Source organism: Aricia agestis, chromosome 16 (genome assembly GCF_905147365.1).
Source record: "Aricia agestis chromosome 16, ilAriAges1.1, whole genome shotgun sequence".
NCBI classification, from domain to species: Eukaryota; Metazoa; Arthropoda; class Insecta; order Lepidoptera; family Lycaenidae; genus Aricia; species Aricia agestis.
The window spans coordinates 4265480-4292188 of record NC_056421.1 but is presented as its reverse complement, the minus strand read 5'-3'; the positions used below and the strand labels follow the sequence as shown (position 1 = coordinate 4292188).

The 26709-nt window shown below is 35.1% G+C and overlaps 1 protein-coding gene across 1 annotated transcript in view; it reads left to right on the top strand.

The window, feature by feature from the left end:
* The first annotated feature begins 307 nt into the window (after positions 1–307).
* The window catches only part of LOC121734779 (B-cell lymphoma/leukemia 11B), a 62851-nt gene continuing 36449 nt past the window's right edge, over positions 308–26709 (top strand). Inside the window, exons 1-3 of the mRNA XM_042125394.1 lie at positions 308–312; positions 581–587; positions 20656–20730. Coding sequence (XP_041981328.1) covers positions 20694–20730 — 37 coding nt within the window. The 5' untranslated portion in view covers positions 308–312; positions 581–587; positions 20656–20693. The remainder of the gene's footprint in view (positions 313–580; positions 588–20655; positions 20731–26709) is intronic.

Here is a 26709-nt window from a genome sequence, read left to right as displayed (position 1 = left end):
AAAAGTCAAACATCGTCCTTGTCTCTTCACACTCACGCCCGTCTTTCATATGCCAGGTGAAAAAGAACGACGCGGATTGAACGCAAAATTAGTTTTTTCTCAATAACTCGATAAATATACAACTTTTTAAAAATCCGCTAGGTCGATCTCTCAATGATAGAATTTTATACAATGTGTTAAAATATTAACTTAGTTCAATGAACGGTTATGGCAATAAATGAAAATTTTGTGAAAATTAGATTAATCACAAAGATGCATCTAAGATAAATTAGATGCATCTTTGTGATTTTTTTCTATCGAGAAAATTTTCAGGTATCGTGTTTTTGCTCAGATCGAATTCTCGGAAATATAATGTAGTATCTAATTTTAGAAAATGAAACTGGCTCATTTTCAAATATAAAAATGAATTATAAAATCGACACTTTAGGGCTAGTCGCCCCCTTAAGAGCCAATGGCAATACAATAATTTGTTAATATATTTGAAGAAAAAGAGTTTTTTTTAATATTATTTATTAATAAAAATATATTCACACGACTTAAAACACACATACTTAAGATAAAGGAAGCTCAAAGCAATAAGAAAATAAGTTTTTTTTTTAACTTTCGACTGTTCCTTGACTTATGAAAGGCCCTTTCGATTCTCAGTAAATTCGACCACTATGACCGCAATCATTGTTGTACGAAAAACAGTTTTCCTTTGTGTGATGACCCGTTATTTTTATTGCAAATGAACTTATTGGGTAATGACGAGTTTTGCGAAGTTCGTGTGATACAATAGCAACAATACCACTTTCGCGGCTCTGCCAAATGTTGCCATAGCTGTCGCGGAGTAGAAAAGTTATGGAGGGGCTTTTTTATTTTAAGGTAAAGTTCTGGTCTATTATAAAAATTATGATGTAAAGTCCTGACACCTTATCTATAAGTTGGCATCGTAATGAAGACAATAAGAACTTTTTTTTAAGTGTAGTTATTTTTAACATAACCTTCTGTGCTTATAGTTAAACTTTAAGCACTTACCGTATAGCAAAGCATATATAATTAATTCATTAAGCCCCATACGGTCACCGATGACCGAGACACAATAGAAATTCTATTGTGTCTCATTTTGCCACGATCGACGGGTTAGTGTATATTTTTCTTTGATATACTCGAGAATCTAGAGTCTAGAAACTTACTTACAAGAAATTCGAGAACGAAATAAACCTAACAGCCCCCCACTCCGTCTGGCACAACGGTGCGGCGTCGCTGCTCGGCGTCTTGGCCGTGCATCATCTATTATTTAGACTAGACGTAAGCGAATTACAATTGTGTAAGTTGATAATAAAAGCTTTACCACGGCAGTCCCCGAGTGCCACACTGTTTCGACTCTACATCATTTTGTTCTGGCCACAAGGAATTATCCTCGGACACAGTATATGTTTTGCATTGTCAATAGAGTGATTACCACACACGTTCGCCTTGCCAGCCGGCTAATACCCCAGTAGCCGACCGAATAACGACATTATATTCAATATTATTACAAAATGTCATTATTTCATTATAATGATACCTACTTCATACTTGCTTCTTTACCAAGATATAAACATATCTAGATGTATCCATTGTATACTTAATCAAAAATATTCACAGCACTTGCATGATGCATTCGTTTTTTTTACGTTTTATTTATTTATTTAATACTTTTTGCACAATGTACTATGGCGGACTTAATGTCATAGGGCATTTTCTAGAGTAACAGATTTACACACAGTTTTACGCACGTTCCTTACCTACATTTCCTAAAAATGACACATGCACATTCGCATTAAGTAATTGAAATATGTATTAGTATTTTGCGAGTGATGCAACATAATATTATATTACCTTCTTCTGAGTGAGCAAAAATTTATGACCGTTGGTCAAGACTGGATTGCGAAATCATAACACAACTGTCAGCGATTTCACACACAATAAACATTATAGCATTATTGTGCTACATACTTAACTTTTTGGTAGGCACAATGCATGCGGTTTAGCATGTGCCATGCGGATGCGCCATGCTAAATATTTAGTGGTGGTCAATACTTTCACCTGCTATTTTGGCGGTCTGACAGTTGGCAGGCAGCGTTTAGAAATTATATGCTAAACAAGACATTATCATATTCAAAATGCAGTGCATTTGGGGTATTTGTGGTGACCCTAATGTCAATACTGAATCGATCAAACAAGTCCGCATTATTATATCGCCACACTAGTGGATTCCTTGACAACATTGACATAAATTAAGCAATAATTTATTTCATTAATAGTAATAATACCCCCCAACTACAACGCCTCCGTGGTCTAGTGGTATAGAGCGCGGCTCTTGACTCGGAGGTCGTGGGTTCGATTCCCGCGTTGGAAACATGTTATTTCCAAGTTTGGTTAGGACAATGCAGGCTGATCACCTGATTGTCTGACAAGTAAGATGATCCATGCGTGCATGTAAAAAGTCGGTCCTGCGCCTGATCTCTCGCCAGTCGTGTCGGTCTTCCGTCCCACTGGGTTATGAGAGTAAAGGAATAGAGAGTGCTCTTGTGTACTGCGCACACACTTGAGTACTATAAAAATTACTCCTGCGTAGCTGGCCTGGTTTCAATGAAACCGGCCACCGTCACCGAAACCGGTGTGGGAGCTATTATTATTATTACCCCCCAACACCGGTTTCGGTGACGGCGGCCGGTTTCATTGAAACCAGGAGGTACGCAAGAGTAATTTTATAGTGCCCAAGTGTATGCGCAGTACACAAGAGCACTCTCTATACCTTTACCTACTCTCAAAACCCAGTGGGACGGAAGACCGACACGACTGGCGAGATCAGGCGCGCAGGACCGACTCTTTACATGCCCATCCGACATATGTACCTTACTTGTCAGACAATCATCATCATATTAGCCTGCGTTGTCCTAACCAAACTTGGAAATAACATGTTTCCAACGCGGGAATTGAACCCACGACCGAGTCCGAGTCAAGAGCCACGCTCTTAACCAATGGAATACGGAGGTGTTGGTTAAAATATGAACCGTAATGTTCTTCCCCGGAGATTAGGGAATAGAGACTCGGACAATCGGTCCAGCCGTTCATACGCGATGCTTTTTATGTGATACTTAAAAGACTATAAAATTAGCAACTTACTTTGATTTGACATTTAATAAAATCCCATTTAATCGTTTGTCAGTCCTAGGCACTCATAGAGTACCTACTTGTGCAATACCACTACATACACATTTTCAAACTTTTTTTCAACCTAGGTTGCTTAGGTCACTAATTAAGCCTACATGACCTAGCTCGACCTATTTCCGATCAATTTCGCTGACCTCCGGCCCACATGGCACCCACACGGCATTTGCGATTCCGGCCTCGTCGCCATTGTTTGACTTTTATTTGAATTTGGAATCGCCACAGCCCACAGATCAAGATACGAGATGTGCCGTTGATTATAAACGTCCTGTTTAGTTTTAGCTAGTAAACTGTTATAAGCAAATTGTGCAAACGACTCAATTATTATGTATTAGTGTCTAATATTATTCGCCATAATAATTATATAATGTCTTGCTTGACATAACCTGACTAAATTACGTAGATCTGCGGGGCTAAAATGGTCACATTTAGTAATTCCTCTCAAACAATTCACCAAATGAATTGTCAAAACTGTCAAACTGGCGAATGTCAAATTAGTACGAATAGAAGGTAAAGGCCGGCAAAGCACCTGCATCTCTTCTGATGTCGCGAGTGTCCATGGGCGACGGTAGTTGCTTACCATCAGGTGACCCGTTTGCTCGTTTGCCCCCTTATTTTATAAAAAAAAAATTGTTAGACATGAATTGCAAGCAGAGTGACCTTTTTGCAATTTAAAAAAAATGAATCATAATATTATGATTCATAAAATGATTCTCCAAAGCGACCATTTTAGCCCCGTTGCTTTTAAACTACCAGCAAAATTACATACATATTATGAACCAATTTTAGTGATAGTGCATATAAAAATTAGAGGTAATATTTTTTAGCTACCAACGAACGTTATATTTTTACCTGTTAAACCTAAAGATATTTAAGTGTCACACGTCAGTTCTTAGTTATTCCGTGCTTGTATTTTCCTCGACATATCTGATACTTATTTATATCTGTGGGAATCACCAGGATTCGTCATTACCGTCCAGTAATGTTGACCCTTGATGTTTCGAAACTCTATTTGTCAGGACTCAGGACTCAGGGGTCTTCGTAAACTGGTAGTTGTCAGAAGAGCTTTCATTTCCAGGATCGTGTCGTAATAATTCTCAGTTTGGCAAATTATCAAGTGTTACTTACTTTTGATTTTAACATCATCATTATCATCATCATTGTTTCATAAGTTCAGTTAACATTGCAACGTATTGCCTTTAAAAACTGATCTTTATTTACTAGGTACCCAAAATGACAATGATAGTATAATATTGACAGACGTACCTACTGTATACGTACCCATTATAATTTTTTAGGTTTCCGTACCCAAAGGGTAAAAACGAAACCCTATAACCTATTACTAAGACTTCGCTGTCTGTCTGTCCGTCTGTCTGTCTCCAGGCTGTGTCTCAAGAACCGCTACGACTAGACTTCTGTAGATTGTGTATATGTATTTGTTGCCGCTATAACAACAAAAACTAAGAACAAAACAAAATTAATATTTAGGGAGGCTCCCATACAATAAACGTGTTTTTTTTTGCAATTTTTTGCTCGATATCAATAATGGCAAAAGGTAAACACTTGAAATGTTCACGAAATACTCAGTTGTATTTATAATTTAATAAGTAATTAAAAAAAAATATATATTAAAAGGCTCCCATACAAAAAACCCAGTTTTTGGCCCACACGGAACCCTTCTTGCGCGAGTCCGACTCGCACTTGGCCATTTCTTTAAAGGCTCATTTCATGATGCATCGCATCATCCGTCACTTTTTTTCTTTTTTTTTTTACCTTTAGGATATCAGTTTTATCATCTCATCATTCAGATTTGCATAGCCATCTATAAAGACTTATTCAAGTTTAACAATTTTATTGTATTTCATCATCAGGAACATGCCTATAAAATTACTTGAGCTTTCTGGCTGTGCTATGATGGCACACAGCTAATTCAAATTCAATTCAACTAGAATTCAACCTTTGTTCCAAAATTATGACATTTGAACTAAAGATTCCATTCTATTGACGAAAATAGAAGCTATTAGAGGCATTCAAGTAATACGAGCCAGTATTGTCACAATATTTACTCTAAGACTCAAAACACAATGGTCTTCTAGCGCCTCTTGTCGTCCATTCAAATTCGGTATAATTGCCATTGTTATTGCATGTGTTACTTGAGATTATAGATCATCGATCGAGAGATAAAATCGAGTATCGTATTCGATTTAATTCGGATCTGAATGACGAGATTGCCTTAAGTGTTGCCTTTCGAATTCGCCGAAAATCGGCTACTGTGAGAAGTCCCATTTTGATGCATTTTAGTCGTTGGATAATGTGTCACAACATATTTTTTACTAAAGCTGAGATACCGTTTAAGAATGAAGTGCAAAATGTTCGATTTGACTTGAATTTTTTTAGTCATTGGATTATGTGTCACAACCATAAAGTTAATATACCTAGCGGAATAGAGCAAAAAAAAAAAAATTAATTAGTTCAAACTTTGGAAAAATAATAATTAGCACACAATCATATTATGTTTATCAATTAAACCACTAATCTATTTTATTTAAATTTAAGATCGTCAAAACAATTTGTTTGTTTGAAGACTTCCAACAACAAAAGGATAACAATTATACAAAAAACCTGAGGCTACGTATTGTTTTGCATTGATAGAAAAAGGTGTAAAATATTCGTGCGATGCAAATGTCGACTCTATTGCATGGTGTTAAGGCGTAATGAACGGAGCAATTATGTTAATGACAGTGGTTGACAAAAAGTGACCCCTTGTGGACGTCAATTAAAGCACATCTACACGACGTCTGATTTTTAGCACTGGTGCTTGCACAGCTAAAGCCTAGTATGGAATATTACCTTAATGATTTTGCAGGTCAGCTTTGTTTTGTAAAGTCCAGCACCAAAAGCAGATGTATGTGTAAAATTTATGTTATGTTTCAATAATATTCCAGTGGAACTTTTGTCAATGGTACAGTACAAAATATTTTTCACTTATTATCACAATTTAAAATTTGACGAATTTTGTGCTCGTGAGTTTAAAGTCAATTAGATCACACGTAAGCTTTTCACTAGAAGAATCCCGTAGCTAAATGATTCTCTTACCGATCTTCTTTCCATTGTCAGTTTATCTCACTTGCGCTGTTCACAAACTGGGTTCCTGGACAACTTAAGGCCCAGTAGTCCCTAAAATAAGCAGGTCGATGTCTGTCAGTACGAATATCGACGTAAAGGACATTAAAATAACATTCATATCAGCGCGCCTTCTACAGTGGCAGTTACGCGCTCGCCACGTGCCCTGATAATAGGAAATAGGAGAAAAAATCTTTTGTTTTTAGTATTACACAAATCAAATATATGAAATCGTTAAGGTTAGGTTACGACAAATGTACTACATTTTTTTGTTTTTACTAGAAAGTGTGTAACTTAGCCATAAAATGACTTAATTATGAAAAACAGCGTTATAACAGTCATCTTTGAGATTCGTCGTCGTCTTTTTTCTATCGAGCAGAATTTTTCAAACTGTGTACTGAATTTTCTCAATTTTAAAACGGTAGTTTTTTATACTTATATAATAACATTTTCTTTACACAAAACATTATTTAAAAAACTCATTTTACGTAGTTGCAACAGCCACAGCGCCTTAATAAAAAAAAAAGATCACCTGCATCCTGCAAGACGCATCGTCTGTTACCACCATAAACCTTATGTAAATGTTCTCCAACCTTGCCCGGAGTCATCAAGAATGAATTAGAGTCGAACTTGACCAGGGGGCAGGGTTAAAGGTGTGCTGATTGACATAATGCCTTTGTCCTGTTGTCATTGTCACTGCCAATATGAATATATTAAAAACACCGTCCGCGTCACAGCCGAACCTTTGGCTCTAGGTCGAAATACAAAATTATAATAACACGTGGATTGCCACTGTGTTTATAAGCCACATTATAGCATCTAGTCTACACGCATACGTCTCGTCGTACGCACACAAACACCTTGCCGAAGTCTGCCAAACTGAAACGACGTTAGACGACGACGTGTTAGGTTTATTTTGTTACGGAATTTCTTGATTCGGTCGCCGCACTCAAAGTCCGCGATAAAAGCGTTAACTTAATAAGTATCTAGTTTAATAAGTATCTAATGAAAGCTCATCTCATTCTTTGTCTTTTCTTCTTTTCGTCGAATTACCTGTTATAATAAGCTGTTGCCCGCGACTTCGTCAGCGTCAGCAAAATGTGATAAAGAAGAAAATGAAAAAGAGAGAATTTTCCCCTTCCTTACCCAAATAGTAAAAATGGGATCTTGTTAAGTAGTTGATCTGTTCACTTTTCATGAACCTAAAGTTGTAGATAAAAACGCCAATACTGTATAGAAAATTTTAAGGATAACGAATAAGTGTAAAATTATTATTTTTAAACAAAAATTGAAACCGACTTTCAAGGTAAAGACAATAGTAATTTTCTTAAATGAACTAAGTAAAAAGTATTAATTATTATATAATAAATCATATTCTGTACTCAGTATTCTGTTCTCAATCTTCATAATTTGAAGTCGGTACCAGTCATATAAGTTGCAGTTATATTTTGTCATAGAACTGGCGATTAGATTAGCTGGTAGTTGGTACCGACTTCAAAATAATGAAGACTGAGAATAGAAATACTGAGTACAGAATATGAATTATTATTTAATACTTTTAAGGTAAATTGCACATAGAAATTGCGCTAAAGTTTGCTGCTACGGAGTAAAAAATTATGAAGATTGAATACAGAAATAGTTGACGCGTCTATGTGTGTCCCAAAAATATCCAGGAGTTCCCTCTATTTCTCACGAATTCAGTATCAGATCACCACTTTCGTAAGCATTGTACCAAATTCGGGTTATTTTATCTCTATAAACACTAAATAGCTACAAAAGAGTTTTGAAAATCAGTCAACAAACGGTGGATCAATAATATAATCAAAGGCAAGATTTTTGATAATAATTATGTGATGATTCATGGCACAATTATAGTGATGATGATGATTAGTATTATTGACACATTGACATAATAATATGCTTTTAGTTGTTGAAACAACGCCAAATTTGCCGAACATTTATCTATAAGGATTCAAGAGTTCTGTACAGCACCTTCGGAACCAGGGTGTACTTCGGCGCAAATTCTTATTTCTTGGTAGTTTAAGCTTAAAATCCTTCAGACAAGTGTAAAATCACTATATGTTTCCATATACATTTTAAGGAGTCCCGTCGATTTCTCATGGATTGCATCATCAGATCACCTCTTTTGTGATCATGTTATCAAATTCGGGCTACATCTCATACAACAACAAAAGAATTTTGGAAATCGGTCTACAAACGACGGAGTTGTCCGTGAACCAATATAAAAAAAGTGAAATATATCCTCCTCCTTTTCGGAAGTCGGTTAAAAAGTAGCCTAAATTATGCCTTACTACATCAGCTATGTGCCAAAAAAAGTCCCGTCAAAATCGCTCCAGCCATTTCAGAGATTAGCCGGAACAAACAGACAGACAGACAGACATACAGACAAAAATTGTAAAAAATGTTGTTTTGGTGTATGTACCCAAAACAAATATTACAAACAGACACTCCAATTTTATTTATATACAGTATAGATGTATAGATTGAATTAGACATAATATAATTAAGGCTTAAATTGTAAAAAGTGCCTACCTGTTGCCATTATTGATATCGATCAAAATAGGCCAAAAAATAACGTTTGTTTTAATGGGAGACCCCCTTAAACTTCATTTTTATTTCGTTTTTATTAGTATTAGTTGATAATATAGCGGCAACAGATATACACAATCTATAAAAATCTCAACTTTCTAGCTATTACAGTTCTTGAGATAGAGCTTTGAGACAGATGAGACAGATGAGACAGACGGACAGACAGCGAAGTTTTAGTACCTAATAGGGTCCCGTTTTTACCCTTTGGGTACTAGCCCAGTAGGGTTAGTTGAGCCTTGTATGGGAATCTGAAATTAATTATAGTCAGAAATTTTTTTGCTCCAGTGTTTAGAGGAGGTCACAAATAGCTTAAATTCGAAAACTCGACCAGCCACGACGTGTGCGTTAGCCGCCATATAGGTTTGAAGGTCCAATCATTTTTTAGCTATATCTCCTTTATTTTATATTTTTTTACGAAAATGATACGAAATAAATTTGTTGTAAATTTAATTTTCTACATTTTGAGTTCTTACAATTTTTATTGTAAAATCAATATTTAAGGATATAACTGTAAAAAAACAAGTCAAAGTATAATTTCGACCTGTTCGACCTGTATCGCGATTATTGTCAAATACAGAAAAAAAATCAGAAATAAACTTGTAGCTCTTTACATTAACCACAATTAAAATTAAGAATTCGCTGTGTGTCCGTCTGTCTGTCACCAGGCTTCCTAAGTACTAAAGTTGTAGAAAATCAAATTTTCGACTAATTTGATCCTTATCATCTTCTTGAAAAAATAAAAAATAAAGGAGATATAGCTAAAAAAAGATTGGACCTTCAAACCAAAATGGCGGCTAACGCACACGTCGTGGCTGGTCGAGTTTTCGAATTTAAGCTATTTGTGACCTCCTCTAAACACTGGTGTAAAAAAATCTGACTATAATTAATTTCAAAAAAAATCTAACCCTACTGGGGTATACGGAACCCTAAAAATACACAAAGATAATAAAATATAAGGTGTAACAAAACTAAGCGATAATTATACTTTACTACAAGGATACTTTTTATCCTGAAGAATCGGGATAAAAAGTATCCTATGTCCTTTCCCAAAACTCAAAGTGTCTCCATACCAAATTTTAGCAAAGTCGGTTCCGTAGTTTGGGCGTGAAGAGGTAACAAGCAGACCCTTTCGCATTTATAATACACTAGGGATGACGGCCGCAACTCCGTTGCGCCAAAATTCGTTTATCGCGCGGGGACCGTACATTTTTTCGGAACAAAAAGTATCCTATGCCCTTTCTCGGGTTTCAAAGTATCTCAGTTCAGTTCAGCGGTTTGGGCGTGAAGAGGTAACAGACAAACAGACAGACAGACACCCTTTTGCATTTATAATATACGAGCTTTTGCCCGCGGCTTTGCTCGCGTTAAGAAGTATTATTATATACAAACTTTCATCCCTAATTTGAACCCCTTGGGGTTGGAATTTATCAAAATATTTTCTTAGCGGATGCCTACGTCATAACATCTATCTGCATGCCAAATTTCAGCCCGATCCGTCCAGTAGTTTGGGCTGTGTGTTGATAGATCACTATGTCAATCAGTCAGTCAGTCACCTTTGAGTTTTATATATATAGATGGATATTAAGTATGGATGATAGCTTGGTTTATAGTTTATACTCTTAAGCTTGAAAATTGAAATACAACTTATGTAATTGACTCCTACCACCTACGTGATAGAGGTAAACTCATTGGTATTGATGGTTTAAATATCCCACGCAGATCACTAATTGATATAATAAGCTATCCGTCTTAATATTTTATTGATGTTGTTTGATAATTACACCATTGCAATCATAATATTAGTGTCATTTGCCTTATATTATTATTGTTATTTGTTAATCCGCAAACCTAGTTCTAATTTATAAAATTCTCGTGTCACAGTGTTGTACAATGTACATTCGTTAGGTCTGAGAATAGGTTTTTATCTAATTTTTATATTGATACTAGAAATATGACTTTTGCTGGGTCAGCTAGTATCTATATAAAAATGATTAATGAATATTCGATTTTGTTAGTCTCACTAAAGCTCGAGAACGGCTGAACCGATTGGGCTAATTTTAGGCTTGAAATATTCGTGGACGTACAGGGAAGGTTTATATTAGGAGAAAAGTGATGATGATTTAGCAGGCCATCTCAAATTTAGCTGAACCATTCGACCTGCATAAACAATAAACATGCAACATGATAAATTATATTTTGTTTGTCTGTGGAAAATTTTATCATAACATATTATTGTAAATCTATTGTAAATTATTCTACATTAGCATTTTGGTGGCCAAAACCACGTACCTGGTGACCCGGAACGAGGGAGGAATCGGACCGGTCAATACTTGGTGCCAGCTGGTACCTGGTACCAAGCTAACCATGAACTTAGCAGCCCAGCGAAATGATTTGATTCATTGTACTTTTAAAGAATATAAAGTTTACCGATTCGACGATAAAATACTTGTATGGGTGATGGTTTAAAAACTTTAAAATCATCTGCTACTGATGCCTCGAGTCACGGTGACTGTGACGGGTGTGACTGTAAGTGTCTGAACACATTAGCCCGAAGTTACGCAGCGTAAATTCCGAATGATTCCGCCTGCAATGTATTTAAAATTACCGATGACACACTATTCCGTCGCGTTCCGTCCGTATTTTGTATGCGTTTGACATTGCGGACTCATGCGGAATTTACGCCGCGTAACTTCGGCCTAGTGTGTTTAGACACTAACAGGGATCTAAACGTTTTAGAAGTGTGTCAGTACCATATCAGTACATTAAATAATTTATTATCTGTATCAACTATCAACGAAGAAATTAGCCATAATAGCGTTACTTTTCTACTATGTCTAACATTTTTTGGTAAGGCCTGTTATATAATCTTATTGTGCTAAGCACTAATACTTACATTTTTTCGAAATAAATATATTCGATTCGGTGAAGCCTGAATGGGACTCATTTATGTAATACAATATGTATAATTGAAAGTAGTATTTCATAAGCCAGCCTACCACTACCTTGCTTTAACGCGAAAGTACATACTTTAGGCATCCCCTATAGATTGGGGTCATTGGCCAGGGGTATGTGGGACTACCCAGGTTCGTGTCTATCCACTAAAACTATCTACAGTGCTTCATTCAGTCATTCTACCATAATAAACCATATATAAGTATTACCGCTAATCTAGGTCAAACAAAAACTAACATCTCAATTCACAATGAGCTTCATAAGCTCAACAATAGTAACGTACATATACCTGATGGGATATTAGCCAACGTTTCGTAAGATGAGTCACCGTGAGAACCCCGTAGGCGTAGCATGGCAGATCAAAAGGTCATATGATTGATTCGATGCATTTTGAGCCATTTGGCATATATGCATTAATTGTTTTGCATAATTATCTATTGTTGTTACCAGATTTGGTTTTAGATAGATAACTTGTTCTGTCTCATTTTCTTATCTTCCATCTACTGTAGAGTTAGTAACTTACGCTTTCAACTGAGAATAATATGAAATGATCTCGTCAAACCCATACCAGCAGGCTCAGCTTAGCCACATTAGAAATGAGAAAGAAAAGAAACGCTGACAGTTTTTAACTCCATTATAAGAAATCATCTGAAAATCCAATCGATTCAAAACGTAAAATAAAATAAACTTGAAAGTTCATGTTTAATACTGGAAATGGGGTGCTAATCTTCATTAAATTTAAAAATAATCATTAAAGACATCTGAGTGTGGCTGAAACTGTTTTCTCTCGAAACATAAAATTTGACAAAAGACGTAATATAATAAAGAGGTAAAGTTTGTTTTTTGTTTGTTTGTAGGAGCTAATCTCTGAAACTACTGGTCTGATTGCATATATTTTTGGTACAAAGCTGGTGTGTTCCTAGATGTCATAGGTTATATTTTATGTACCTGTAGGCTACGAGAGGAGGAATTTAGAATATAATTCTAGATGTACGAGTTAAGTCACAGTATATTAACGGAAGACCACATATAAGTACACTTTTCAGAAAAAACTAAAATAGACTGAAATTATCCGCCGACAATTCTCTTTTATATACAATGAAAAAAACAGTTGAATTTCGAGGCGTCGCCATAGACAAAAATATAACTTCCTTTTCCTGAGAAACATAGGCATTAACCGTTCTTTTTTTTACAATTCTAAAATGTGGCAAGGTGCAGTACGGCGGCGGTCGCGTCGCCAACAGTACCTATAGCATTTTTTTCTGAAATAATGTCATTCTCAGAATTCGCGTGAAGTCGCGGACAAAAGCTAGTATTTTATGTTTTAAACGTCGCTGTTAGTAACAAACAGTGACCTTCTATCTCTAGGTCTAGATGTCCGCATTCAAGCACAGCTCTTACAAATCTTGTGACTCTAATCCCTGTGGGATGTATCATGTAACTTCCAGCTGCATCTCTCAAGATGTTTGGAATAGATGCTTTGCATTTTTAATTGTAAATATATTTTTTTTATGAAATAAGGGGGCAAACGAGCAAACGGGTCACCTGATGGAAAGCAACTTCCATCGCCCATGGACACTCGCAGCATCAGAAGAGCTGCAAGTGCGTTGCCGACCTTTTAAGAGGGAATAGGGTAATAGGGGAGGGTAGGGAAGGGAAGGGAAGGGAATAGTTGAGGGTAGGGAAGGGAATAGGGTAGGGGTTAGGGGATTGGGACTCCGGTAAACTCACTCACTCGGCGAAACACAGCGCAAGCGCTGTTTCACGCCGGTTTTCTGTGAGAACGTGGTATTTATCCGGTCGAGCCGGCCCATTCGTGCCGAAGCATGGCTCTCCCACGTTTAAATATTAAAAATCTTCGTCATAATACCAACATAATTTTTGCTAACATTCACGATATTAATATCATTAATTATATCAATAAAAAAAATTACTAACTTTTGCTCATTTATAGCAATCCAGCCTAGCAGTTAAGCCTTATCGTTCGTCATAGATACTAAGTTTGTTGGAAACTGCGGGTATATTTTTTAATCTTTCGTATAGATTTAATATGGATTGAATACATTATAAACAAGGTAGGTTTTGTTTGCGACTCTACCCAAGCAAGTACATATCCCATGGGAACAGATTGTTTTATTAATCCAGAGCCTAACGTATTACTTTATACGTTAAGGCTCTGGCTTATATCATAATTTCTTTTGTTCAGTAGTTTTAGCTTGAAAGAGTAAAAAACATTACAGGGCCTGTTTCACCACTTCCTGATAAGTGCTGGATAGGCTATCCATCACTTAACTTGACATATAGAGTATGGAGAATCTGTCAAAAAAGTTGTGGATAGCCTATCCGACCCTTTATCAGGAAGTGGTGAAAGAGGCCCTTAGTAATTTAAACAAAGTAAGGCAGTAAATATAGGTGAAAGGATGCACCTCGACAATCACCACTATAAAGCAGCGAACGTTGGCGGTAGCTACCGTCCTTACACCCGGTGATGACTAGTGTTGTGCGTGAGGATGTCGATAAATTAAATTAACAAATTATGTTTTTGCTATAAAGTTATTATGCGCGTTATCTAACTACTAATATTATTTTAAAGTTAAGGCCTGTTTCACCACTTCCTGATAAAGAGCCGGATAGGCTATCCACAACTTTTTTGACAGATTCTAAGGTAAGTGAGGAATAAGATAAGTGAGGAATAGGCTATCCACCAATTAACTTGACAGATCAAGTACGGAGAATCTGTCAAAAAAGTTGTGAATAGCCTATTCGGAACTTTATCGGATAGTGGTGAAACAGGCCCTTAGTCTGATAAGTTGATGTTGCTGCTTCAAAGTTTAAGAATTTGACGTAGCATGTGAACGTTAACCTTACTTCTATACTAATCGTTATTACAAATGCGAAAATTTTTGTCAGTTTACTCGTTACCTCTGAATAATACACAATTTTTGTTGCGAGATATAAAAATAGTCTCGTGGAATATTATGGAATAGTTGTTGTCACCGAAAAATGTACAATCTTTGATTTGAGAGACGAATTTATTTGCAAATGATTTTGCGGAAAGTAATTATTTAGCCGATAAACTTATCATTCTCAAATGCAGTACGTTTTAATTCAGTTCCAATTATTTTTGCATTTGTAGATTCTACACGTCACAAAAACAAATGTATTTTTTAGATAAAATATTAAATTATTAATCAGTAAGCAAAATTATGATGTTGCGGTGCTATACAAAAAATATGATCGATTCTTAAGAAACCAATAATCACGAATAATATAAAATAATATATCGATATGGGCATTTATCTGAACATTATAATATCGATAAAGTAACATCCCTAGGTGCTACTTATTTGGGTGTGCAGTTGATTAGAGCAGGCAGCGTCGTAGGCGCCGAGCTGATTCATCGTCCACCACATCTATTCTAATTACCAGTGAATTACAATAATATAGTAATAAAACTATAAAATTACAATTCATACTGAACAGTAATGTAAACAAAGAATAATATTCACTGACTAACTATTTTTATATAGTAGCATATAGAGTGTTTTTAGAAAAAAAATAGGGTCAAGGATATTTCTCTTTGTGAGTGTGGTTTAGATGAAGGTACCTTGGACCATATCTTTTTCTGCTGTCCCAAAAACCGTTCCTCCCTTTATAACCTCCTTCGTATCAACATTCCTCGCCCTATCAATTTTAAATCAATTTTATGTTATGTAAATACCTCATTTATTGATATTCTGTGTACATATATTTGTTCTAACAATATAAAATTGTGATGTTTTACTAACCCCTTTATGTTTGTGTTTGTTTTAGGTATTTTTAACGAATTTTAAAAGGTACTTTACCTTGTTTCTTCACCAGACCTGCAATATAGAGCAAAGTCAACGCAAAATCACTCTGTCATTGGCAACTCGCTGAGGCCGCTATAATAAAAGAAGAAGAGAAGAGTAAGTGACACTCAAATCAACTAACACCTAAGTAATTGTAGTATGGACCTAAACCAACCTTTGATGTAAGTTTTACAACTAATCCAAATAAGCAAAAATAAATTCACAAAAATTGCAAAGTCGTCATGTTTATTGATTCCAATCGCAAAACATTACACGCTACTGTAGTGGCAATTAAAAATCCTATCGGTTAAATAAAAATTCAGATCAAAATATTATGTTAAATATGAAAAAATACACTCACATTTTTGGTTTCAAGTAACTAAAATCAGCAATTATATCAGCAATCAGCATTAATAGTAATTAATAGTACCTACTTTTACTAAATGTTGTATTACAAATATAAGATGTTTTTGTGAGTGTGGTGAGAAGGGCTAGCGGGCCCAAAATAGACCAAGTCGGGTCCCTTTTCAAGGACAAGCATGTGTGTCCAACACATTTGGTGACGACTGAAATTTTATTTACATCCCATGCACCATGGTACCAAAACTCTATTGAGCTTGAGTAGTTTTATCTACAATTACTAACGACGTACCGAAAACTATAGCAATGAGATGACTGATACCTTTATAAACTGTTTTGAGACCCAATACCATGTTTATTTAATATGTTTTTCAATATCTAATAGAGAAAATTCTCGTGTCACAATGTTAGGCCGCGTACTCCTCCGAAACGGCTTTACTGATTTTAACCAAATTTTATATGCATATTCAGTGGGTCTGAGAATCGGGTACTGGCTACTTTTTATATTGATAAGTGCATTTGTTGAATAAATATTAATTAATTATTTAAACTCGAGACTGACGGTGACCATTGTTTGTGCGACAGGATAGCGATTGACGTTGCCATGGTAACATACTCATTTAGTCACTTCAATAAAATAATACGGGCAAAATACTCTATGTAGCAAAACAACGTTTCCGGAACAGCTAGTAATAATATAAAAGTTCCTATATTCCACAACTATGTTATAAAAAATATTGATTTTTCTTATAGGTTCAATGCTTTATCTGTCTATCTACGCGTGGATAGAGTTAATTAAAATTCAACGTCATAGCCTTTTTTTAGGTGTAAAGAATACACTTTGTGAACGTCGAGTCTACAATTATTATTCTAACGACCCGTTCCGCAACTAACCGAGAACCATTAAGAAGAAATGGCGTAAGAAACTCGCAAAATATACGTAAATATTAAAAGTAGTTACATTTCTTCATTAACTAATTGGTGTTTCAGGTTTGTCACAACTATCCACACAAAGTTACATCTTTATGGCTATCACTAAGCGTTACAAAAATAGTTTAACTGTGGGGTGTGACATCGCCACAAGGTGCTAAAAATATAACAGTTAACTTGACAGTTTTATGCCGGCCCAATCAAACATAAGAGACGCGTAATAAAATTCGTGCTTTAGGTAAAGATATGGTATAATTAAATGTTTTTATTGTGGCTTCTGAGGCGTCTCTGTACTGGCGTTAGGCTGGTTAGTCGCAAAGCACTTGTAACGAAAGCACAATACAATAGCAAGTAGCACAGGACATAATTCGTAAAATATAACAAAAATATAATATAAACAATATAAGGTGACATACAGTAGGACAATGTCGCAAAATTCAATTTTCTTTATTCCGAACCTAAAAGTCAGTCACAAAATTTTAGTTAAATTTGATACTTATTCATATTTTCGTTTTGCCTATGTCTATTACGGTTGTGGATATATCTGGTAACAGACAGCCACAAACAGAAAGATAAACAGATAAGTCTCCGTGTTGAGGTTCCGTTTTGCACCCTTTGAGTATGGAACCCTAAAATCACATCCCGTTCGATAATTGCTTCGAATTTTAAAATCCGATACTCCGATGTTGCGTTTTGAGTAATTTTCAGTATCCTGCCCCACATCTGTCAGAAACGTTCAATTATATCTCCCATTACCAGGACAAAAAAACCTGGTGACACATTAACTGCGGGGAAAGACGAAACCACAGTTACACGTGTGGGGATAGACAGTGGGATAGATGGTACAGGATGGAAACCACATAGGCCGATCAACATGACAACTTTGATCAGGAACATTAATAATATTAAGCTACCTACATATGTTAGCTAGGGGTATTCATTAATTGCGTGAAGCATTTTTAGGATTTTTTGATCCCTCCCCCACCTTCCAAAGGGAGACCTTTGGAGAAATTTGGTAAGATTTTTCCCAACTGCCCCGCCCCTCCCCTAATCTCACGCGAGATTTTCAAAATGTAAGTTTGAAGAATTAATTTTAATGAATGTTTGTAAGGGGCCCCATACAAATATTTGTTATTTTTATGGTTGATCATGCAAGCGATATTTAAATGTAATCTCGATTCACGATTGTACGCTGTTTTTTCCGATTCAGCGCAATTTCGGGAATGAAATATGGTTGTTGACCGATTTTCTGATATATATCCGATAAGTACACTGAACAAAAATAGTCCAGCCATGTCGGAGGAGTTTGGCTACAAATACCACAATAACAATTTTAAATAATAGAAATAATTTTGCTCAATACAATATTATAATTATTTCGGTCAAAAGAAGTAATGGATACAAACAAATGTCACAAAGGGTTGTTAAAGAGGGCATTGAAATGAACCTCGGAGGGTTGAATCAGAGGCCCACCGTAGACGCCGCCTAGCGTCGAGTAGCATCCCGAACCTCCCAAAACCTCCCGACATATGAGGGCATATATCTCTCCCCGTCCCTCTTCGATACTCCACACACCTCTACATATGAACGAGATGAACATAGATCGGTCATTCTGTACATTTTCCCACTAGAAGAAACGGCTACCCTTAGCCATCTCTATTTTCGCTGAAACTATTGAAAGATTGGAAAGGGATAGACGTTCTGGGCATTTTCAGGCAGTCTAAATGTTAAAAATTAAAAAAAAATGTCTAAGATTATTTTTAACATTTCCTACCTATATTCATAGGAAACTAACATATTGTGTTAGCATTTAAAGTAGATATTAAAAATTCTGACTAATAAAACGAATCCTCAAATTTTAATTTTACGTTTCAAAAGAATCCGAAATCTGAATCAGAGAATACAAATCGTAAAATAACTGGCCATCTCAAAGCGTTAAAAAGAAACCTCCGTTTAAAAATAGAATTTAAAAAGGCGGTAAGTTCGCAAAATCAGTTCAGAAACAATTATGAAAAAGTTCTTTTTCGCCCGTTCGCGCGCCAGTTAAGTCCCGACTGACACTCATAAAACTTATTAAAGTCAAGGACCGACCGAGATCTTCGCAGCGTCTTAAGTAAAATAACGCCGGGGTAAAAAATGCGCTCTGAAACTTGTGAGAGTGAGAGTGAAATATCGTAGCCGGCTACGTGTTGCTTTTAGCAATTGAAAACTATTTATAATATTTTAATATTTTATGAGATAGTTTACGTTTGAGGTTTTAAATGGCGTTCCGAGTTCAACACCTGAGCCCGCTTAAATATTTATGAAGTGCTTATTATTTAAAGTAATATGGCAAATAAAATTGGTATTTAATTAGCTGTACGAAATTGCAAAGAAAACCACCTATAATTGGGTTTTACAAATCTCGTAGCACGCGTAGCACCGTGCTACAAAAATCGTAGAGCATACATTTTTTTCATAGTATTGGATGAAATTACATAAAAAGTATTATTTTCTCTTTTATGAATTTGACTAATATAATATTGATAAAAATATTTTATAAGGTTTCTAAAATATTAAGTAACAATATCAACAGGTGCGAAATGTAGAGTTTCGAGTCTGAGCTGCTCGCACTGAGAAGCTCGAACGCTCAAACGTAGAGTGACCGGGCGACACCGGTCCATTCAATTAAAAATTCCATCTCCTAATCGAGTCATGAAATATGCAAGCAAATATTATCCCTTTTCTTTTGTACGCGCTGCATCTTCGCCCCACCCGCGCACGCACACCAACGCACGACACTTATGATTTATGCCTGTCCCTCTTCCACCCACGCGGCGGGAGTAGAGGGCGAGAGACGCGGTCTCTGTCGGGCAGCCGAGGTAGCGGCGACCGCGAGTAACCCCTGGCTACTTCATACGGACTCGCACGCGCCGTCGTCGGCCGGCGGAGAGAGACGGCGAGAGTCGTGGACACGAGGCCGCAGAGCCCTCGCGCGAAGGGACACAGGACAGACGTTCTCGGACATCGGGCGAGAGCGGGCGGCCGGCCGCGCACCTGCCTCGTACCGCTCCGCACGCGCGAATTACATCGCGATACTCTACCATAAACAAATTCTACTATTTAAATTATTCGCAATATATGTTACGTTGTTTTGTAAATTTTAGTATTATATACCGCTACGAATGGACTCGATTAAAAACTTTACGATATCAAGAAGTGTTGGCTATATTTTGAAGTGATTACGAACTCTACATTTTTTGACGAAGTGCTAAATTACTCTACCAGTGACCAATATTCTGCTAGGTACGAGCTGATAAGATAGGATTCGAGGAAAATAATACGAGTGTTGATAAAGTAGAAGATCTAGACAAATCCTAGACGAACTCTACCACCGAATATCATATGTTTGAGAAAACATCATCTTGCAGTATGAAAAGAAAAAAGTAATAATTTTTACTGAAAACTGAATCAGTTACGATGAAGAAAATGAAAAGATGACTATGAATGTTGTCGAGAGACGCCGTCGGACTTTTCATGACGATAATATTGTGAGAGTAAATTTATCTCTACCATTGTAAAAACAGGACGATAAGCCGCTGGACCGCCGGCGGCACATGTGAAGTGTGAGATACTGATAAGAACATATTAAGATAAAGATTTTGGAGCAAAGAAGTTACTAAAGATCTAAAAATAGGTGACCAAATCAAGATGAGAATCAAGATGCCAGCTGTACGCATCGCGCAAGGTAAATAAATAAACAATATATTATTAATTAAGCATTATTTTATATTTTGAATACGTAAATTTATTAATTAAAATACTTTGTGTACTTTGCAAGAGTCTCTCTTAAAACTCATGCAAAGTACTATACATAATATAAATATTTGGTTTTCTTTTTTTTTTTAAATAAAACCAAATATTGCGATGAGTAGTAAAAAAGTTGAATATACGATTCTACAACGTATAGCACTCACAAAGACGAAATCTTTCTACTTACAAAAATGTAGAGCCATTTTTTATTGTAAAAAATTAATGGAAAATGAGCAAAATTGATTATACAAAAATACGATACTACTGTTTAACACAACGAATGTTAAGAAAATCTTAGGAAAATGTAGAGATAGAATTAAACACATGTCTTGTCCTTTCTCATTTGTGTCACAAAGGGTGCTATTCAGGCGACGACGAGCTACTTAATAGCAGAGCTTTGAGTCAATATTTACTCTTGGAGACTGGTCATCTCTAGTGTCCGAGGGACACTGAATAGAGCTCAACAATAGACGTTTTTAACGAGTAATTAAAAGCAGAGTAACGTTGCAAAAAATTGAAAACTATACTTTTTTCATATAGGTAGAGTTCTGTCATCACCTATAAAATTTGGTTATTATGAGAATTTACCTGAAAAAATATACTGAAATCAATAATTATATTATAATGTACATGTCCAGCTGGTGGTCTTTAAAATATTATAAAATTCCTAATTAATAAAAATTGATTGTGTTATTAATTGTAGAGTTTATTTATTATTTATGTTTTTAATTGTAGAGTTTAGAGATTATAAAAATATTGACATTTTTATTGTCACGTATTTATTACGGATTTAATAAGGCTTAATTTTTACTACATTTATTAATTGGTCATGATTTCTGTTCATTGACAATATCAACGCGAAGTATTAAAACAAAAATAATTTTCAGTCACGCTTGCACATCATATTTTATGATTTAATTGCAAAATTTTTCCTAAATTATTACTGAATCGAAACCCACTGGCCTTAATGCAATAATTTTAGAAGTTAAAAAAATATAATTTTATTGACCCAACATGTAGCCCAACACCAACCTTGTTTTGAAATTAACATTACATAAAACCTAATGTAAAATTTTTGATAATATCTCAGAAAAAAATATTTTTCTTATGTAGTTTTTTTAAACCTGTTAGAAAAGAAAAAAATATATTTTCTCATATAATCTACAGCACAACGACTGTTTATTTGACCGCTAATTTTAACAGCCTGAGAATTTTACACCGAGGTATGAATAAACAAGTAATTAATTAGGAACAAAGGCTGGCCAGTTGTAATTAAGTTAGATAAAACAATAGAAATGCCGTATAATTATTATTGTAGTATCCATTTCGCTAATATAAAACACTTTCTTCGAGTCGCACACTTTTTATAATTAAGAAATTACAAGGCTACATTTTTGACCATTTGTTTTTATACGAAAATTGTAAAAATAAAATAAAATTTGTATGTAGATGTCCGTACTATGAGTATATTCACTTTTGATAAGCCTCAATATGACAACAAGCTACATCAGACTTGTAACAAAACATATTAAAATTCATAAATTTAAATTAAACTTAACTGTTAATTTCTGTAACTGTATTTTATATTGTGTGACTTTATGTAATATTCATTAACATAATTAGATGTAGGTAGTATGGGAATAACTTATGCACAGTTGGTGCAAAAATGTGTGTGTAATGCATGTGTGTATCAACTCTCGCGCACGCACGGGTTCTTCAGGAGTCTACCGTTATGCACACATGGGCAATTAGTCCAAGTTGACCGAAGGCGACAGGCGACTCTGATTGGTCCGTGGCGACGTGACGTCATCGTCGTTTGCGGCCTTCGCGCCCGATTGGTCGACACGCATCATTTCGTCGATGACATGTTTGTTCTTATTTTAAGCGTAAGAGGCCTACGGTACTCGCGTTTTGTTATACTCAACAAGACTGGTCCCCTCCTCGCTATACTTACTTTGTATTGTAACATATTATTTTGTAACATATTTTATTTTATTTTCTTATATTTTCATCTATTTCATATTTTATTTATAGTAGTAATTAAGTAAAATTACAATAAAAATAAAAGTTAATATCCACTTAAAAATTCCGAGTCCAAGTAATTTTCCGTTACTTAATTGTGAATTTTTAAACGAACCTTTTCGGTTTTTAACGAAACCCTCGTGACGGTCGTAGATAGGGGAATCGCACTTTATCGGGTGCGAGACTAGACGAGGGAATGTTGTAACTTTGAAAAAGTTTAAAAATCCGAGTTGACTTTCGGCGATGCTAAATAAAATATTAACTTTGGTAGCGATTTGTTTTTCTGTGCTCTAATTGATAAGGGTTAATACGAGACCTTTTTCTAATTCAATTAATGCTACAAGCTTTTGTTTTGTGTCGTTCCGGTTCGTTTGTCTAATCAAAAATTAATTTAAGCCTTTGGGCACACTTAAATATTAGCGAAAATCAAGACTCGTCGTTTGTTTTCCAAATATAGACGACGTTTTTAATTATTTAGCTTAACTAAATAATTAAAAACGCCTACTCTGCAATTGTAGAGGCTATATTTTATTATACTTTTTTTTTCAAAGCAAAAAACGAACCAATTAATGAAGTCTTTACATTAATTCTTCCCAAATTGCATATAATAAAAGGGTTGAAAAAAAGTTGACATGGCCCAGTAGTCAATACCAAACAAATTACAATATACCTCCGGCGGAGTTTGGACTACTAATAAATCCAATTTAAATGTTCCCTGGACCTCCTAACATATGTAAATATCTTTATCTTGAGGGTCACAAAAACGCCGATCGAAACGACATAAAAAACGGGTCCAGTCCACGTCAAAACGCTGCGCCGTTTAATGACAAAAAGTGCAGTGACAGATGTTTTTCTTATTCAACTGTCCATTTGTAAAAATATTGCTATGTAATTAGTAGCATCATTAATAGTACAATTATTACTGTATTCATGAAATTTTATTGTTTTTGTCAGACGTATTGAGGGGTAAGAAGATTTTTTTATGGAGCCTACTGTCCGCCATTGTGTTTTTCCGCATTCATGAATATTTTACTAATTTAAGATAAGTATTGCAACTTTGGCAGCTCAAATCTTCGAAATGTGACACTTTACGTGGTTTTGTCCAAGATTATTTCTTGTTTGTAATGATGTTAGCTATCCATTTTTGAAAAAAAATATTCGTGAACGCACGCGAAAAACACAATAGCGGACAGTTGGTCGGCCAAAATCTTCATACCCCATTACGTTGTATATATCCAACGAACGTAGGATAGTAATTATTATGAATAATATCCAACGAACCATTCATAAAAACTCTACATTTCTTACAAAATTTACTAATAATAATAATTAAGGAAGGTCTTCTTACAAGACTTCAATAATACTATGTTGCAAAGTTATGATAAAATATGCGGTTTTTTTTCAAACGAAGACAAGTTGACCCGTATTTTTTAACACAAATTAAACGAATTAGAACAAAATCGTTATCAGTCGTTTGGAGGCTGTGTCTTTCTCACGATAACTAATTATACAGGGCGTGTCTGAGTTAATGGTCAATCATGCAATTATGATGTTTTGTTATTCCGATAAGAAATATTAAATCACGCTCCGTAATCGTGTCGTCTCCTTGAGATTAAATGGGACTAAATCATTCCAGAAATAAGGGTGATTACAAAAATATTTAATATTTAGGGCCTTTTTCACCACTTTCTGATACAGTGCCTAATAGGCTATTCACAACTTTTTTGACATACTTGATCTGTCAAGTTAATTGGTGAATAGCCTTATCAGGATGTAGTGAAACAGGCTCTTAATAATTTAATAATTAATAATCTAATTTTAGGGTGATAACAACTAGATGTAGTTTTAGGGTCACTTAAACCCAATTCCACCTACGTCTGTTAGTGTTAACAGCTTGGTAAAATGTCATGTCTTCTTTTTCATTCATGTGAAAAGCAAAAGATGTAACGTGATACTAAATCGAGAATTAACTTTAACATTGAAATTGGGCCTAGTTTTCTAAGCGACGAATAGCTTAGGTAATTGTTAATTTCGCCTAACAGGCTAACACTCAGTATTAAAGTAAGCAACGATTATAAGTTTTTAAAACATGCTTTTAGAAAATAAAATCTCCTTTTTAAAAATAAAGCGATAAATATAATCGTTGAACACACAAAAATGAAAAATAAAGAAATATCCACAGCCGAATGTAATAACCTTCTCTTTTTGGAAGTCGGTTAAAACATACTCAAACTCAAACTCATTTTTTTTATTCAGAATAAATTGCAAATGTTCTCTGACAGTCTACATGATGCCTACCACCGATTCGGGAACTAACCCGGCGAGAAGAACCGGCGTAAGAAACTCGCACGGGGCCCACTTTCTAACAAAAAAAAGTGAGAAAAAAATTAATCTTTTAAAATAAGGTTTACAATACTATACCAAAGACTAATAATTTATGTTGGACAACGGACAACGGTAACTTTCATTATTTCAACATAATTAATTAAATATGCAGGTTTTCAAAGGCCATGAGAATTTTATAAGGAAGCACTTGTATTACGTCGTTTTTTTCCTTCACAAAAATTGTACGATGCATTTTTATTCCTAAATGTAAAAGAAAAGAAAATAATATTAATTTCTTTTTAAACTCATTACCTATCACACCTTCAAACTCTATACATAATATTAAAGTTCCAATATCAATAAAATAGACAAGCTATATTATATTACTTGATAAGACCTAGGTGCATGGGGCAGCTGCCCCCCCTGGATCATGTTGACGTCCCTACTAAGTATAATATCCCTACTAGTACTTTCATCTATAAAAATTAAAAATAATAAAACGAATTTTTGCCATTTGTTTGCAATACAATGTTTTTACAACTAAAAATTGTTAATTTTTTATTCTTTATACACACCTAGCTTACAAAAAATTTGATTTGCCCCCCCCCCCCCCCCCCTGGCCCAGAACCTGGGAACGCCCATGCCTAGGTGTGAGTTACACCTAGGTCAAATATGACACTATCCATCTATTGTTTCTTTAAAGTAGAGAAGGAAAGGTAGAGCTTCAAAGTATTTGAAGTGCAAAAAAATACTTGCTCTATTTTCCATTAAGATGTTTGTAAGAAAAAATGTGTATAACATATACGTATAATATATTCAGAGGTATAATAATATGTAGAGCAGCTGTATACAACAGTTTATAGTGGACAAGTTAACAAGTATACTTGCGAATCAAGATCGAACGTTCAACAGAGATTCTCCTAATGAAGACGTATTGAACAACGTATCTATCTATCTATTGTTTCTTTAAAGTAGAGAAGGAAAGGTAGAGCTTCAAAGTATTTGAAGTGCAAAAAAATACTTGCTCTATTTTCCATTAAGATGTTTGTAAGAAAAAATGTGTATAACATATACGTATAATATATTCAGAGGTATAATAATATGTAGAGCAGCTGTATACAACAGTTTATAGTGGACAAGTTAACAAGTATACTTGCGAATCAAGATCGAACGTTCAACAGAGATTCTCCTAATGAAGACGTATTGAACAACGTATAGGCAAAGCGGTCTCTTTTGAATCGCTAATGTATCCTATATTTAAATAATTGCTATTGTTTGGTTCGCCATAAATTTTAGTCGTTGGGAGAAATATGTATTTTTTTACGATAAATAAATGATTTTGTGTTATGATAACAATGTTAGTGAATCGTCTAAATACTTAAATATGACGTATTTAATATCGACGAAATTTCTGCTCGATCAGTCCTAATACATTGTTAGAATATTGACAGAAATCTTGTGAAACGTCGAACAAAACTGTTTTATTTACTGCAGCACTCTAGCGTGGACAATAACAGTAGATAATATATCCTATTTCTACAGGGTGTAGCAAAAATAAGTGATAATA